Source organism: Pempheris klunzingeri, chromosome 2, assembly GCF_042242105.1.
Source record: "Pempheris klunzingeri isolate RE-2024b chromosome 2, fPemKlu1.hap1, whole genome shotgun sequence".
Taxonomy (NCBI): Eukaryota; Metazoa; Chordata; class Actinopteri; order Acropomatiformes; family Pempheridae; genus Pempheris; species Pempheris klunzingeri.
Window position 1 is genome coordinate 1,882,167 of NC_092013.1, and position 18,166 is coordinate 1,900,332.

General features: G+C 44.7%; 1 protein-coding gene and 1 pseudogene across 1 annotated transcript; both read left to right on the plus strand.

Moving 5' to 3' along the window:
• The first annotated feature begins 311 nt into the window (after nucleotides 1–311).
• LOC139220002 (zinc finger protein ZFP2-like) lies at nucleotides 312–3,498 on the plus strand (annotated as a pseudogene).
• Nucleotides 3,499–7,922: 4,424 nt separating this feature from the next.
• Nucleotides 7,923–17,519, plus strand: LOC139220014 (zinc finger protein 420-like). The gene is made up of 3 exons (XM_070852054.1): nucleotides 7,923–8,141; nucleotides 12,390–12,844; nucleotides 16,349–17,519. The coding sequence occupies exons 1-3, from the start codon at nucleotides 7,923–7,925 to the stop codon at nucleotides 17,517–17,519; spliced, it is 1,845 nt and encodes a 614-aa protein (XP_070708155.1).
• The last annotated feature ends 647 nt before the right edge of the window (nucleotides 17,520–18,166 follow it).

Genomic DNA, 18,166 nt, shown 5'->3' on the forward strand with positions numbered 1-18,166 from the left:
TTGTTGAGTTTGGAGAAACTTGATGGAGGGAAACCACCAAACTAAACTTCATCTTCTGCCTGAAATCAAGGAGCCACTGATTCAAAGCGGCCTTAGCAACAGTAACTAAGGGGCGGGACTTAGAGAAAGGGCAGCTCACTCCCAAACGAGCCAATAAGAGCCCGCGAGACGACGTGACATCGCGAGACTACAAAGGCTCCGCGAGATCCAGCGGTGCTGCTTCGTCTGAGCCCGGAGAGTCTCCGAGGACAGAGTCCAGAGTCAGAGCAGGACTACACGGTCCAGCAGGAGCCACAGAGACCTGCGGGACGATGGAGAAGCAGAAGCCGGAGCTCAGAAGACAAACAGGCTCGTCCTCTGATAGCACCGATGTTCAGGTCAGTGTTCATGACTTCAGCACGAGACCAAGACACGAGGAACAGGCTCAGGGGTCCGCGTGGCTTTCGTCTCTTTTCTTTGTCTTGATGGATTTCTGCATTTTCTCTGTGAGCGAGTGAACTCAGCAACAATAGAACAACAAATGTCCTCACTCAAAGAACACTTTTTACTCCTTTTAGCGCTCTTTTACTTCCTTTTACAAATGAAACGTACTGACCAACATTTTGAGATCACAAGTGAAGCTGGCGCCAAAGAAAATGTGCTGCCGCCTGTTTGTCCGATAGAAGAACTCCAAAAGTTCATTCCAATGTGCGCAAATCAAAGGGGAGGCGTCCCAGAGCGGCTCCAGACTGGAGAGACTGGACACAGCAGAGTGGAAGTGATGTTTGTGAAATACAAGTTGAAAGTGAATGTTGAGAAATCCTCAAAGTGACTTTCAGACCACAGAAAGTCAGAGGGATTCAGCCCTGATGCTTTTGCCCCCAAGAGGCTACAAACAAACATCTGCTCACTGTCTCTTTGTCGCCGACATGGACACTAAACTGTCAGTGAGCCGTCAATCAAAGCGGATCTATTGTGCGTCATGTGATCATCTATTCTGATTGGCCTTCATAGAGACCATTGATCCGACTGTTAGGAACTAAAACTGGCCCATAGTTAGTGATGGCTGTCGTATCTTCTCCGATGATGATGATATGCAGTTGATGAAAGGAAACTTCCGCTGACAACGACTTAGTGAATAAAATAGGTTTATTGCAAAAAGGTCAGTTGTCTAACAGGCACCATGGAGGCCTGAGAAGACGTTCAGCCAATTGTAGGAACAGACAGCATAACCCTCAGCCAAATCTGCAGTGTCTCTGTCCTCGTCTTCCTCGAGCCACCTCTCTGGTCACTTCTTATACCCCCTTTGACCATCCATCCCAACATCTGGTTTTCATCCATATAACAGTTCTATTCTTTGTTTTAGGGGTACAAGGATATATTAGAAGGACACCATCCCCCAGTATCTAGTGAGGGGGAGCAAAGGTCAGATCTCCACTGCCCAGGTCAGGCAGTTCTGTCTGTCTCCAGATAATCGATCACAGATCAGAAACATACAAACAATGACCACTACCACATCATATGCCCTAAAGGCACATACCAAACACTACATTCATATTTATACTCACTAAAGGCACATATCAGACACTACATTCATATTTATACTCACTAAAGGCACATATCAGACACTACATGGCCAACACCAACGACACTCAAAAAATGGTTCATTCCTCGAGGCTTCAATGACACAGAGCTCAGTAGCACACCTAGTGGTCAATACAATGAAGTGCAATCGAGACATGTCATTCATTGGTTCATGGATTGTTTGGGATTTGATTCACCATCCACAGTCCTGTTCGACTACACTACATGGTTTTATGGTTTCAAGCTGACACAATGAAATATAAAATAAACATGAATGAAATGCAACAGGTATAAGGAACTAGAAAGTAGTAGGTTATAGCTGTGCACTACACATCAAGTCTAAATACTTGAAAGTAAATGTTGAGACCACAGAAAGTCAGAGGGATTGATCAGATCACCCTTCAATCTTATATTTCCTAAAATGCAACTAGATAATGGAGATTGGTGGGGGGCTGTGAATGTCTGTAGAGGTCTGTGCCTCCCCAGGCTCCTGCAGTTGGTTGTCACAGCTGGTACTGCATTAGTCAGCCTGGACTCTGGGTTATGTTGCATAGACATGCACCAAATGTGATTCATGGTTCTAGATAGCTCGTTCCACCATGACGTCTCATTTACTCTCTCTTTGTTGTGTGTCTGTTGCTATAGAAACGCAGAGGAAGAGATGGACCCGCTTGTCACCGCTGTCAGCACTGTGACAAATCCTTCACAACACAAAATGATTTAAAGGTTCATCAGAGACTTCATTTGGGAGAGAAACTGCACAGCTGTGACCAGTGTGGGAAAACTTTCAGTGAATCAGCTAACTTAAGGATCCATCAATGTATTCACACTGCAGAGAAACCGTACAGCTGTGACCAGTGTGGGAAAGCTTTCACTCAGTCAGCTAACTTTAGGAGACATCAACGCAGTCACACTGGAGAGAAACCGTATAGCTGTGACCAATGTGGGAAAACTTTCAGTGAATCAACTAGCTTAAGGAGACATCAACGCATTCACACTGGAGAGAAACCGTATAGCTGTGACCAATGTGGGAAAGCTTTCACTGCATCTTCTAACTTAAGGAGCCATCAACGCATTCACACTGGAGAGAAACCGTATAGCTGTGACCAGTGTGGGAAAACTTTCAGTGACTCAACTAGCTTAAGGAACCATCAACGCATTCACACTGGAGAGAAAGCGTTCTGGTGTGACCAATGTGGGAAAACTTTCACTCGATCAGCTGAGTTACGGATCCATCAACGTATTCACACTGGAGAGAAACCGTATAGCTGTGACCAGTGTGGGAAAACTTTCAGTCGATCAGCTTACCTAAGGAGCCATCAACGCATTCACACTGGAGAGAAACCGTATAGCTGTGACCAGTGTGGGAAAACTTTCAGTCAATCAGCTAACTTCAGGAGCCATCAACGCAGTCACACGAGAGAGAAACCATTCTGGTGTGAACAATGTGGGAAAACTTTCGCTCGATCAGCTCACTTAAGGAGACATCAACGCAGTCACACTGGAGAGAAACCGTATAGCTGTGACCAGTGTGGGAAAACTTTCAGTGAATCAGCTAGCTTAAGGAGCCATCAACGCATTCACACTGGAGAGAAACCGTTCTGGTGTGACCAATGTGGGAAAACTTTCACTCGATCAGCTGAGTTACGGATCCATCAACGTATTCACACTGGAGAGAAACCGTATAGCTGTGACCAGTGTGGGAAAACTTTCAGTCAGTCAGATCACCTAAGGAGCCATCAACGCATTCACACTGGAGAGAAACCGTATAGCTGTGACCAGTGTGGGAAAACTTTCGCTCAATCAGCTCACTTAAGGAGACATCAACGCAGTCACACTGGATAGAAACCGTTCTGGTGTGAACAATGTGGGAAAACTTTTGCTCGGAGGAGTGGCCTTAGATCCCACCAAAACACTCACACTTCATTGATTTGAACATTTTTCAGTGTGTTATTGTGGCTATGACTACATACTGAAAACATGTCCATCACTGCTGAAAAAAGTCCAGGGTGATGTTAATGAATTGCTTGTTTAATTTTTTTTGTTTTTTTAGTTCATCGCATGAGACAATAAAGAGTCAGATCACAATAACTGAGGACTGGAACTCAGCATGGTTGCTGTTTTTACTTTAAAAATGACCTGGAACAATGTATGGATAAATAAAGTCATTGCTGACTCTTTTGCATCAAGTTACTAACTGATTAATTGTTTCAGCTCTGCTTTCATCTGTATCCCAGCAGCCTTCTTCAGCCAACAGATCAAGTTTAGTTGTCATCACATGCTAACAGGTGGTTGTGTACAGGTGGACACGGTAACCTCTGTCTCTGTTCAAAGTTGGTCTCTGCTGTCAGATGTGATTGTCCTCCCTCATCTTTCTCCGGCCGTCCAGTGACTCCTGGGCGATGACCTTTGACCTCCTCCCAGTGGATGCTGTGAGAGGTTCAGGCCTGGTGTTCACCAGCAGACACTTCCTTCGCTGTCACATGTGATGCCATACACCACCTCAGGGGCGTCCAGTCTTTAGGGTGTAGCAGCAGAGATCTTAGGTGTTGAATGGTTTGTGGTGCGTGTTGACTCCTTGTGACTCTCAAACTCTGACTGGATGTCTTCAAAGTCTTCAAATCTCAAGGATTGTTGTGCTTCACGAAACGGTGAATAGCATATGGTGAAACCGCATGTTTCTTTGTCTGTGGAATTCCTGTGGACTCCTTTCCCCAATGTCCCCCAGTTTCACGGATAGGTGTGAAATCACCCCCGCACCCAGCTCCACTGTCACCATTGGCCGGGGGGGACACATGATTTTACGACCTCAGGCCAACAAAACCAGTTCACCCCCACTGAACTCTCTCTTTTCCGGACGTCTCTCCTGAAGAGGAGAGACCACCAACTCTCTCTTTCTGATGCCTCTCGTGAAGGAGAGACATCTCCCCTCTCTTTTCCTGATGTCTCTCCTGCAGAGGAGAGACCAGCTCTCCTGATCTCTCCTGAAGAGGAGAGAAGCTCAATTCAGCTAAACTCTGCCTCAGTGTGGTCTGTACCAGAGCAGCCACCTCCTTCATGGTAGCGACACAAGGTCCTGCCTGAAGTAAGCAGATCAGCGCCAGCAGGCACGACCCAGAGTCTGCCAGCTGATAACCAGAACCAACAACAGGAGCACACCAGCAAGTTAGCACAGAGCTGCTAACTAACAGGAACAAAGGAGCGACCAGATTCCTTCAGCCTGCAACCACACAGCAACGGACAAGAACCACACCTTTCCTCCAGCAACAGGCTGAGAAAGCAGCATCCTCAAGGACACTTCTTCTCCCCTTTAAGGACTGGTAACAAACTCTAACTGGGCATAATTAGCATAGCATTACTGCATACATGGTTTACCCCTGTTAATGTATTGACTTGCTTTAATGTTCATTGAGTTTGATTATTGTGATGTGTTGTAGTTACTGTGTAGCCATTAAGTTTAGTTGATGTTAGTTGTTCACACAGACACAGGGTCTACATGCAACTAACCATCCTTTCTTAACCTGCACCTTTATCTCTCACACACACACAGTCCGCAACAGGCCACTGAGGGACAAAGCTAAGCTAACAGCACTTAGCTTCCTTTGTCTCCTGTGCCCCACACCCCAGGGGGTCTGGCCACCACCATTTGGTCTCTCTCCCCCACCTTTGTGGGAACCATCTCACATTCCTCAGCCTTATCTCACACACACACACACACACACACTCTTATTATGTGTTAGTTTAGTCATAGAGACTTAGTTAGATTGTTTGGTTGATTTTGTTTCTGTAACAGCAGATGTCTTTAATACCTACTCTGCTTCAGCTGTACTTGCAACCAAAGTACAAGTCCTTCACCTTAATGAATAACAAATGATGTCCCTGCGTTTTGCTCTGTTTTAATAAATGTTTTAATACCTGCTGTCTCCTTTAATGTTGTACAAGGGTGAACACTGCCAACCTCTACACTGTCAAGAACTCCAAAATCCTTCAGCTAGCTATCAATGTGGTAATTTTGGTAGTAATTATTAAATTAATTCTAAAACATAATTCCAGATTGATAGTTTAGTATTTTTATGAGACTAAATCAGTTAGAACGGCTATCTTTTCCTCGTTTTTCGAGGTGGTGCCCCAATCGAGGTGGACTTTAATCAAAGTTCCATTAATTTTAATAATTATTAATTATCTTTGATAATTATTAATTATTTCTGATAGCCCAATTGAACATTACCACTTGTTAAAGCACAACAGGATTAATGTACCACAAACTTTTCAGAATCTATGATGCATTTTCCAGCTTCTCCAAAAGGGTTTGACAGTTTATTTATCCTGAAGTGGACAGTTTTCTCAGCCCACGAGGGAACACCTCATCCTACTAAACTGGTAAACACAGAAACATGAAGACAGTCACAACACACATTTTGACATTTTTCGTGGTTTATTCAGACGTTTGTATAGAAATGACCTGATAGCCCACAGGAGCTAATAACATCAACACACATGAAGCTTCAGAGCGCCACCACTCAAATGTCACAGCCAGAGAATCCTTCAACTAGCTATCAAGGTGGTAATTTTGGTTTGACATATTAAATTAATTATTAATCATAATGCCAGATTGATAGATAAGTATTTCATGAGACTGAATCAGTTAAATTGTCTCTTTGTCCTCAGCTATCGAGGTGGTTACCCCAATCAGGGTGGACTTTTCACTAAGTATCTTTCATAATTGGTGATTATTTCCCAATTATCTCCAAATTGCTCCAGAAATGGTCCAAACCCCAACATTTATTTGGTGCTAAATGTGATGCTCACATGATAAATAACATTTGGGGAATAATCTCCTCGCTGTGACAGTGGCAGGTATTAAAAGTACTTGAGACAAAAATGAGTAGAGGGTTTCTGCATACATTCAGAAACAGCAGTGAAATCATTCTCTTGGCTGTAAGAATCAGGCATCATGTTGGTTTAATCTGAACTGACGCTCGCATGTCTGTGATTATATTTCTGTCACGTCACGTCCTTTCTGCCTTATATTGTGTTGTTGAAAGGATCCTGGACAGATAAACCTTTCTTTATAGTACTTACAGTAATATTAGTATTAATATTAGAAGACTCCCACTGTTAAACAGATATTTAGGATTAGAAAAAACTGAGTTAGTTTCTCTGATCAGAGTCGACAAGAAGAAGCAGCTGGACAGTCTGCATCAGAGAACTGGGGAGAGAGAGAGACAATACATGGTGGTTCATATTCAGTGTGACAGACAGTTTAACCAAAGAATCACTGTTTAGATTCAGTTGCCAAAAGACTGAGGGGTCTTTAATATTTAGATAAAAGATAAAATAAACATGTTAAATCTGTTTTATTCTCACAGAATGAACTGTAACATTTCAGCAATAACACTGAAGTATTCAAACCAAATCCTCCATGTTTTTATGCTCACATTACTCCATCAAGTGGAAACATCTTTGTGTCCTGAGCATCACTGTGGACTCACTACCCCAAAGCCAGCAGAAGGTCTGTGTGTGGTAAAGCAGAAAAATGATCACAGACACGTGTCAGTTCAGATGAAACCAATATGATGCCTGATTCTTACAGCCAAGACAATGATTCTGCTGCTGCTTTTTAATTCATGGGCCCAAACCCTCCAAACATTTAGAGGCCTCAGTGAAGAGACCCTCCCCAACTGTTATTGATCTATTATATGAGCTTCACATTTAGCTGTTGATTTCACCTTCATCATTTCTACTGCATGAACAGTGACTCAGGACGTTTGAAGCCAACACTCACTAAACACTTGCTGACGTTTTCTTCAGTGGGTTTGTGTTTGCATCTCTTTGGGCCGGTCATTAAAGCAGCCCAAGAGCCCACTGATTTACACATATTCAGCTCTCTCCCTCCTTTTCAAGCTGGTCGCCTGAAGAGAGGTGAGAATGTGGCCTTTTTAAGCAGCTGATACCCATTTGTATGGAGTGTGGTTTTGTGTGGAGGAGACAAAGACATCAAGGTGTTCAGGGCCCTTACACTCAGTGTGATAATCCAGCCTGTGGGGGCTGGGAGACCTTTTAGGACGACGACACACCTATGGCCCATTAGCAGATGTCTGTGAACAAACTGTTTCACCATTTAAACAGTGACCAGTAGAGGCCGACTGCTTTGAGGCCCAGGGAGAAAGTCCCAGACTGTCTTTAACAATCTGACACATTCAGGAGTTGTTGAGTTTGGAGAAACTTGATGGAGGGAAACCACCAAACTAAACTTCATCTTCTGCCTGAAATCAAGGAGCCACTGATTCAAAGCGGCCTTAGCAACAGTAACTAAGGGGCGGGACTTAGAGAAAGGGCAGGTCACTCCAAACGAGCCAATGAGAGCCGACGACGTGACATCGCGAGACTACGAAGGCTCCGCGAGATCCAGCGGTGCTGCTTCGTCTGAGCCCGGAGAGTCTCCGAGGACAGAGTCCAGAGTCAGAGCAGGACTACACGGTCCAGCAGGAACCACGGAGACCTGCGGGACGATGGAGAAGCAGAAGCCGGAGCTCAGAAGACAAACAGGCTCGTCCTCTGATAGCACCGATGTTCAGGTCAGTGTTCATGACTTCAGCACGAGACCAAGACACGAGGAACAGGCTCAGGGGTCCGCGTGGCTTTCGTCTCTTTTCTTTGTCTTGATGGATTTCTGCATTTTCTCTGTGAGCGAGTGAACTCAGCAACAATAGAACAACAAATGTCCTCAGTCAAAGAACACTTTTTACTCCTTTTAGCGCTCTTTTACTTCCTTTTACAAATGAAACGTACTGACCAACATTTTGAGATCACAAGTGAAGCTGGCGCCAAAGACAATGTGCTGCCGCCTGTTTGTCCGATAGAAGAACTCCAAAAGTTCATTCCAATGTGCGCAAATCAAAGGGGAGGCGTCCCAGAGCGGCTCCAGACTGGAGAGACTGGACACAGCAGAGTGGAAGTGATGTTTGTGAAATACAAGTTGAAAGTGAATGTTGAGAAATCCTCAAAGTGACTTTCAGACCACAGAAAGTCAGAGGGATTCAGCCCTGATGCTTTTGCCCCCAAGAGGCTACAAACAAACATCTGCTCACTGTCTCTTTGTCGCCGACATGGACACTAAACTGTCAGTGAGCCGTCAATCAAAGCGGATCTATTGTGCGTCATGTGATCATCTATTCTGATTGGCCTTCATAGAGACCATTGATCCGACTGTTAGGAACTAAAACTGGCCCATAATGATTGAGGACCAATTGATCAGATCATCCTTTCTGTAGAGGTCTGTGCCTCCCCAGGCTCCTGCAGTTGGTTGTCACAGCTGGTACTGCATTAGTCAGCCTGGACTCTGGGTTATGTTGCATAGACATGCACCAAATGTGATTCATGGTTCTAGATAGCTCGTTCCACCATGACGTCTCATTTACTCTCTCTTTGTTGTGTGTCTGTTGCTATAGAAACGCAGAGGAAGAGATGGACCCACTTGTCACCGCTGTCAGCACTGTGACAAATCCTTCACAACACGAAATGATTTAAAGGTTCATCAAAGATTTCATTTGGGAGAGAAACTGCACAGCTGTGACCAGTGTGGGAAAACTTTCAGTCAGTCAGCTAACTTAAGGATCCATCAACGCATTCACACTGGAGAGAAACCGTGTAGCTGTGACCAATGTGGGAAAACGTTCGCTCGATCAGCTCACTTAAGGATCCATCAACGCATTCACACTGGAGAGAAACCATATAGCTGTGACCAATGTGGGAAAACTTTCACTCAATCAGCTAGCTTAAGGAGCCATCAACGCACTCACACTGGAGAGAAACCGTATAGCTGTGACCAGTGTGGGAAAGCTTTCACTGTATCAACTACCTTAAGAATCCATCAACGCACTCATACTGGAGAGAAACCATTCTGGTGTGAGCAGTGTGGGAAAACTTTTGCTTCACAGAGTGGCCTTAGATCCCACCAAAACACTCACACTTCATTGTTTTGAACATTTTCCAGGGAATAGCCAGCTGTTTCCTCCTCCTCCCTGATATCTGTAACATCTACTGGCTCCCCGCGAGGATGCGTCCTCTCCCCTCTGTTGCACATACTGTACACCAACAGCTGCTGTAGCACATTTGAAAACCACCATATATTGAAATTTGCTGATGACACGGTCATACTGAGTCTGTTGAACAGTACTGAAACCTCTTATGGTCCTGTGGTGGATTATTTTCTAAAGTGGTGCCAGGGTTCGTTTTGTTAGAAACACACCCGCATTCTTTAATGGACAGCCCGAGATTATTCACATCATCGGCCGGAGGGTTCAGTCGGTCTCAGAAGCGCCTTTAATTCAGATTCACAGGTGAAATACAATGCAATACAACTCTGGGGTTCAGGCAGCGCCGGGCTCATGACTGGTTCTGGTCAGAGGAGCTAAGAACTGGGTTTTCCAACAGATTTTAAAGGGCAGAGTATCACAATATCACACATAACCATTGTTTGATTGGACGCTAAGGTCCGTACGTCAGTCTCCACCAGCCGTCAGCGTTGTCTGCGTAGGCATGTATCTATCAGGAATATGTTTACAGAACAAGAACTCTCTGTTTCTTACAATCAAGATATTACATCTGCTTCTTAAAACACTAGAGGAGACACCAGTCTGTCAGGTCACACTGACCTGTACAACGTTTGAGAAACATATGAAACACTTTATGATTTAAAGTTCTAATTTACATTGAAGACATTTTGTTGCAATATCAGAGTCAATAGTTAACAGTTTTTATCTCTGAATGTATCAAAAACAAAGGACATGTGTATTGATTTTAGACGCTCGCAGCCCTCTCCTGACAGCACAGTGACTGATGGGCAGGATGTAGAAATTGTAGAGTCCTTTAAGTATTTAGGAACTATAATAGACAATAAACTGACATTAAGACAATTTACAAGAAAAGTCAGCAGCGCCTATTTTGTCTAAGAAAACTCTCAAAATTCCAGGTTGATTCATCCAATTTATTCTATTGTTTCAAGTGTGCATGTATTTTATGTTATGTTTTGCTTCCACTGCTGCACAAGCAATTGCCCCATTGGGGACAAATAAAGTCATTGATTGATTGAAAGTCCCAGACTGTCTTTAACAATCTGACACATTCAGGAGTTGTTGAGTTTGGAGAAACTTGATGGAGGGAAACCACCAAACTAAACTTCATCTTCTGCCTGAAATCAAGGAGCCACTGATTCAAAGCGGCCTTAGCAACAGTAACTAAGGGGCGGGACTTAGAGAAAGGGCAGCTCACTCCAAACGAGCCAATAAGAGCCCGCGAGACGACGTGACATCGCGAGAACAAGCGAAGCAGGACTACACGGTCCAGCAGGAAGCACGGAGACCTGCGGGACGATGGAGAAGCAGAAGCCGGAGCTCAGAAGACAAACAGGCTCGTCCTCTGATAGCACCGATGTTCAGGTCAGTGTTCATGACTTCAGCACGAGACCAAGACACGAGGAACAGGCTCAGGGGTGTTTCAGTTCAACGAGTGACCACGTTAACTGGCGACCGTCAGCCGAATGCGTCTGTTGTTGTCATGGTTACGGCAGCTGTTGAAATCAGGACATCGGGTCCGTAGCTGGCCGTGTGAATGTCTCTTTGTTTAGTTTTCATCACAATGTCTAAACATACCGATCTGAGTCCACTTTAGAGTCGTACCTGTGGAAACGTGTCTCATAGTGGTGTGGGGTCACGTTTTGAACGCTGCTTGCTGTAACGGAAAATGTTGAAAACAGGAAGTCGACAAGCCGAACCTTCCTGTGATTGTCTGTTTTAATAAATGGATAAATATCCTAAATACCCGTCGTTTTCAGTCTTGTTTGAGTATTTGTAATGTAGACGCCCCACCCTCCACACACACACACACACACACACACACACACACACACACACACACACACACACACACACACACACACACACACACACACACGCACACACACACCCCTTTTAAATGTGAAAAATTAGTTGTTTTATTTTCCGAGATTCGAACTCGCGCCATTTTGGGAAAATAAACAAACAGCAGGGACATTCTGTGTGCGCCACTATCATTACAGGGCCGCATCACTGACCTGTCATATAACAAGACATATAGGACACAGGCAGCGGTCTCCGGAAGACAGGAGGAAGCCAGACCAACTTGTGACCACACCGCCCAGTGCTGAGTGACACCGTCTCACTATTTCGTTAATGTGCTGCCGCCTGTTTGTCCGATAGAAGAACTCCAAAAGTTCATTCCAATGTGCGCAAATCAAAGGGGAGGCGTCCCAGAGCGGCTCCAGACTGGAGAGACTGGACACAGCAGAGTGGAAGTGATGTTTGTGAAATACAAGTTGAAAGTGAATGTTGAGAAATCCTCAAAGTGACTTTCAGACCACAGAAAGTCAGAGGGATTCAGCCCTGATGCTTTTGCCCCCAAGAGGCTACAAACAAACATCTGCTCACTGTCTCTTTGTCGCCGACATGGACACTAAACTGTCAGTGAGCCGTCAATCAAAGCGGATCTATTGTGCGTCATGTGATCATCTATTCTGATTGGCCTTCATAGAGACCATTGATCCGACTGTTAGGAACTAAAACTGGCCCATAATGATTGAGGACCAATTGATCAGATCATCCTTTCTGTAGAGGTCTGTGCCTCCCCAGGCTCCTGCAGTTGGTTGTCACAGCTGGTACTGCATTAGTCAGCCTGGACTCTGGGTTATGTTGCATAGACATGCACCAAATGTGATTCATGGTTCTAGATAGCTCGTTCCACCATGACGTCTCATTTACTCTCTCTTTGTTGTGTGTCTGTTGCTATAGAAACGCAGAGGAAGAGATGGACCCACTTGTCACCGCTGTCAGCACTGTGACAAATCCTTCACAACACGAAATGATTTAAAGGTTCATCAAAGATTTCATTTGGGAGAGAAACTGCACAGCTGTGACCAGTGTGGGAAAACTTTCAGTCAGTCAGCTAACTTAAGGATCCATCAACGCATTCACACTGGAGAGAAACCGTGTAGCTGTGACCAATGTGGGAAAACGTTCGCTCGATCAGCTCACTTAAGGATCCATCAACGCATTCACACTGGAGAGAAACCATATAGCTGTGACCAATGTGGGAAAACTTTCACTCAATCAGCTAGCTTAAGGAGCCATCAACGCACTCACACTGGAGAGAAACCGTATAGCTGTGACCAGTGTGGGAAAGCTTTCACTGTATCAACTACCTTAAGAATCCATCAACGCACTCATACTGGAGAGAAACCATTCTGGTGTGAGCAGTGTGGGAAAACTTTTGCTTCACAGAGTGGCCTTAGATCCCACCAAAACACTCACACTTCATTGTTTTGAACATTTTCCAGGGAATAGCCAGCTGTTTCCTCCTCCTCCCTGATATCTGTAACATCTACTGGCTCCCCGCGAGGATGCGTCCTCTCCCCTCTGTTGCACATACTGTACACCAACAGCTGCTGTAGCACATTTGAAAACCACCATATATTGAAATTTGCTGATGACACGGTCATACTGAGTCTGTTGAACAGTACTGAAACCTCTTATGGTCCTGTGGTGGATTATTTTCTAAAGTGGTGCCAGGGTTCGTTTTGTTAGAAACACACCCGCATTCTTTAATGGACAGCCCGAGATTATTCACATCATCGGCCGGAGGGTTCAGTCGGTCTCAGAAGCGCCTTTAATTCAGATTCACAGGTGAAATACAATGCAATACAACTCTGGGGTTCAGGCAGCGCCGGGCTCATGACTGGTTCTGGTCAGAGGAGCTAAGAACTGGGTTTTCCAACAGATTTTAAAGGGCAGAGTATCACAATATCACACATAACCATTGTTTGATTGGACGCTAAGGTCCGTACGTCAGTCTCCACCAGCCGTCAGCGTTGTCTGCGTAGGCATGTATCTATCAGGAATATGTTTACAGAACAAGAACTCTCTGTTTCTTACAATCAAGATATTACATCTGCTTCTTAAAACACTAGAGGAGACACCAGTCTGTCAGGTCACACTGACCTGTACAACGTTTGAGAAACATATGAAACACTTTATGATTTAAAGTTCTAATTTACATTGAAGACATTTTGTTGCAATATCAGAGTCAATAGTTAACAGTTTTTATCTCTGAATGTATCAAAAACAAAGGACATGTGTATTGATTTTAGACGCTCGCAGCCCTCTCCTGACAGCACAGTGACTGATGGGCAGGATGTAGAAATTGTAGAGTCCTTTAAGTATTTAGGAACTATAATAGACAATAAACTGACATTAAGACAATTTACAAGAAAAGTCAGCAGCGCCTATTTTGTCTAAGAAAACTCTCAAAATTCCAGGTTGATTCATCCAATTTATTCTATTGTTTCAAGTGTGCATGTATTTTATGTTATGTTTTGCTTCCACTGCTGCACAAGCAATTGCCCCATTGGGGACAAATAAAGTCATTGATTGATTGAAAGTCCCAGACTGTCTTTAACAATCTGACACATTCAGGAGTTGTTGAGTTTGGAGAAACTTGATGGAGGGAAACCACCAAACTAAACTTCATCTTCTGCCTGAAATCAAGGAGCCACTGATTCAAAGCGGCCTTAGCAACAGTAACTAAGGGGCGGGACTTAGAGAAAGGGCAGCTCACTCCAAACGAGCCAATAAGAGCCCGCGAGACGACGTGACATCGCGAGAACAAGCGAAGCAGGACTACACGGTCCAGCAGGAAGCACGGAGACCTGCGGGACGATGGAGAAGCAGAAGCCGGAGCTCAGAAGACAAACAGGCTCGTCCTCTGATAGCACCGATGTTCAGGTCAGTGTTCATGACTTCAGCACGAGACCAAGACACGAGGAACAGGCTCAGGGGTGTTTCAGTTCAACGAGTGACCACGTTAACTGGCGACCGTCAGCCGAATGCGTCTGTTGTTGTCATGGTTACGGCAGCTGTTGAAATCAGGACATCGGGTCCGTAGCTGGCCGTGTGAATGTCTCTTTGTTTAGTTTTCATCACAATGTCTAAACATACCGATCTGAGTCCACTTTAGAGTCGTACCTGTGGAAACGTGTCTCATAGTGGTGTGGGGTCACGTTTTGAACGCTGCTTGCTGTAACGGAAAATGTTGAAAACAGGAAGTCGACAAGCCGAACCTTCCTGTGATTGTCTGTTTTAATAAATGGATAAATATCCTAAATACCCGTCGTTTTCAGTCTTGTTTGAGTATTTGTAATGTAGACGCCCCACCCTCCACACACACACACACACACACACACACACACACACACACACACACACACACACACACACACACACACACGCACACACACACCCCTTTTAAATGTGAAAAATTAGTTGTTTTATTTTCCGAGATTCGAACTCGCGCCATTTTGGGAAAATAAACAAACAGCAGGGACATTCTGTGTGCGCCACTATCATTACAGGGCCGCATCACTGACCTGTCATATAACAAGACATATAGGACACAGGCAGCGGTCTCCGGAAGACAGGAGGAAGCCAGACCAACTTGTGACCACACCGCCCAGTGCTGAGTGACACCGTCTCACTATTTCGTTAGTCTGCGGCACAATAAAACAGCCCGTTACACCAGTTCTGTCAACCTGCAGTTCTGCTACAAATCAGCGACGCAAATGTCATCAGCTGCACAAGAAAAATATAAATGTTACTCAGATGTAAAACACATAGGATTGAGGTCTGGACTCAAGATGGTCTCCAACAGGCAGGACACAAAATCATCATCAACATTGGGCCTTGCGACGCGTTCCCAATGGAACCAATATGTGCATGATGTGCATCAATCTGAAAGATAAATAAATTAGTCTTTGGAGAGAGAAAAAAAATTTATCAGATTGATGCACATCATGCACATATTGGTTCCATTGGGAACGCGTTGCAAGGCCCAATGTTGATGATGATTTTGTGTCCTGCCTGTTGGAGACCATCTTGAGTCTAACCTCGTCTCCATCACTTCATACTGGTGCTACCGACTGGGACAAGAGCTGATTACAGCACATCTCTGCACTGAGAAGGTGATCAGCTGCAACCCTCATGTTCCACGAGAAGAGGATGTTTGACACTAATCTGATTTCGGCCCATCCTGAATGAAATACTTTGAGTGATTGACATCTCTGTGTTTTGGTTGAGTTGTGAGCAGCAGACCTCAATCCTATGTGTTTTACATCTGAGTAACATTTATATTTTTCTTCTTCGGTAGCACCAGTATGAAGTGATGGAGACGAGGTTAGACTCAAGATGGTCACCAACAGAGAGATCAACTAGCTTAAGCTCACTGTCTCTTTGTCGCCGACATGGACACTAAACTGTCAGTGAGCCGTCAATCAAACCGGATCTATTGTGCGTCATGTGATCATCTATTCTGATTGGCCTTCATAGAGACCATTGATCCGACTGTTAGGAACTAAAACTGGCCCATAATGATTGAGGACCAATTGATCAGATCATCCTTTCTGTAGAGGTCTGTGCCTCCCCAGGCTCCTGCAGTTGGTTGTCACAGCTGGTACTGCATTAGTCAGCCTGGACTCTGGGTTATGTTGCATAGACATGCACCAAATGTGATTCATGGTTCTAGATAGCTCGTTCCACCATGACGTCTCATTTACTCTCTTTGTTGTGTGTCTGTTGCTATAGAAACGCAGAGGAAGAGATGGACCCACTTGTCACCGCTGTCAGCACTGCGACAAATCCTTCACAACACGAAATGATTTAAAGGTTCATCAGAGATTTCATTTGGGAGAGAAACTACACAGCTGTGACCAGTGTGGGAAAACTTTCAGTCAGTCAGGTTACTTAAGGAGACATCAACACATTCACACTGGAGAGAAACCGTACAGCTGTGACCAATGTGGGAAAACTTTCAGTCAGTCAGGTTACTTAAGGAGACATCAACACATTCACACTGGAGAGAAACCGTACAGCTGTGACCAGTGTGGGAAAGCTTTCACTCTCTCAGCTAACTTAAGGAGACATCAACACATTCACACTGGAGAGAAACCGTACAGCTGTGACCAGTGTGGGCAAGCTTTCACTCTCTCAGCTAACTTAAGGAGACATCAACGCATTCACACTGGAGAGAAACTGTATAGCTGTGACCAGTGTGGGAAAACTTTCACTCTTTCAGCTAACTTAAGGAGACATCAACGCATTCACACTGGAGAGAAACCGTATAGCTGTGACCAGTGTGGGAAAGCTTTCACTCAATCAGCTAGCTTAAGGCTCCATCAACGCATTCACACTGGAGAGAAACCGTTCTGGTGTGAGCAATGTGGAAAGATTTTCGCTCGATCAACTAGCTTAAGTACCCATCAACGCATTCACACTGGAGAGAAACCGTTCTGGTGTGACCAATGTGGAAAAACTTTCAGTCAATCAACCAATTTAAGGAGCCATCAACGCATTCACACTGGAGAGAAACCTTATAGCTGTGACCAGTGTGGGAAAACTTTCACTGAATCAGCTGACTTAAGGAGACATCAACGCATTCACACTGGAGAGAAACCGTTCTGGTGTGACCAATGTGGAAAAACTTTCAGTCAATCTGCTACCTTAAGGATCCATCAACGCATTCACACTGGAGAGAAACCGTATGGCTGTGACCAGTGTGGGAAAACTTTCACTGAATCAGCTAGCTTAAGGAGCCATCAACGCATTCACACTGGAGAGAAACCGTATGGCTGTGACCAGTGTGGGAAAACTTTCACTGCACCAGCTAGCTTAAGGAGCCATCAGCGCATTCACACTGTAGAGAAACCGTATAGCTGTGACCAATGTGGGAAAGCTTTCACTCAATCAAATAGCTTAAGGAGCCATCAACGCATTCACACTGGAGAGAAACCGTTCTGGTGTGACCAATGTGGGAGCACCTTTGCTTCGCAGAGTGGCCTTAGATCCCACCAAAACACTCACACTTCATTGTTTTGAACATTTTCCAGAGAATAATCAGCTGTTTCCTCTTGCCCCCTCCACATGCCCTGATTGCTGTGTTGTTATATTCTGAGCTTCTCTACAAACAGAGGGATGGCCCAAGACAGCATCCTCATTTTCTTAACAGCATGTGTGTTATTGTGGCTATGACTACATACTGAAAACATGTCCATCACTGCTGAAAAAAGTCCAGGGTGATGTTAATGAATTGCTTGTTTTAATTGTTTGTTTTTTAGACAATAAAGAGTCAGATCTTAATAACTGAGGACTGGAACTCAGCATGGTTGCTGTTTTTACTTTAAAAATGACCTGGAACAATTTATGGGTAAATAAAGTCATTGCTGACTCTTTTGCATCAAGTTACTAACTGATTAATTGTTTCAGCTCTGCTTTCATCTGTATCCCAGCAGCCTTCTTCAGCCAACAGATCAAGTTTAGTTGTCATCACATGCTAACAGGTGGTTGTGTACAGGTGGACACGGTAACCTCTGTCTCTGTTCAAAGTTGGTCTCTGCTGTCAGATGTGATTGTCCTCCCTCATCTTTCTCCGGCCGTCCAGTGACTCCTGGGCGATGACCTTTGACCTCCTCCCAGTGGATGCTGTGAGAGGTTCAGGCCTGGTGTTCACCGGCAGACACTTCCCT

Excerpts from the sequence above, each read along its gene's own strand:
- LOC139220014 (XM_070852054.1), top strand. The coding sequence starts at position 7,923 with ATGAGAGCCGACGACGTGACATCGCGAGACTACGAAGGCTCCGCGAGA. Across the intron at positions 8,142-12,389 it reads CTGATAGCACCGATGTTCAG|AAACGCAGAGGAAGAGATGG; the intron begins GTCAGTGTTCAT and ends CTGTTGCTATAG. Across the intron at positions 12,845-16,348 it reads ACTGGAGAGAAACCATTCTG|CTGTGACCAGTGTGGGAAAA; the intron begins GTGTGAGCAGTG and ends GAAACTACACAG.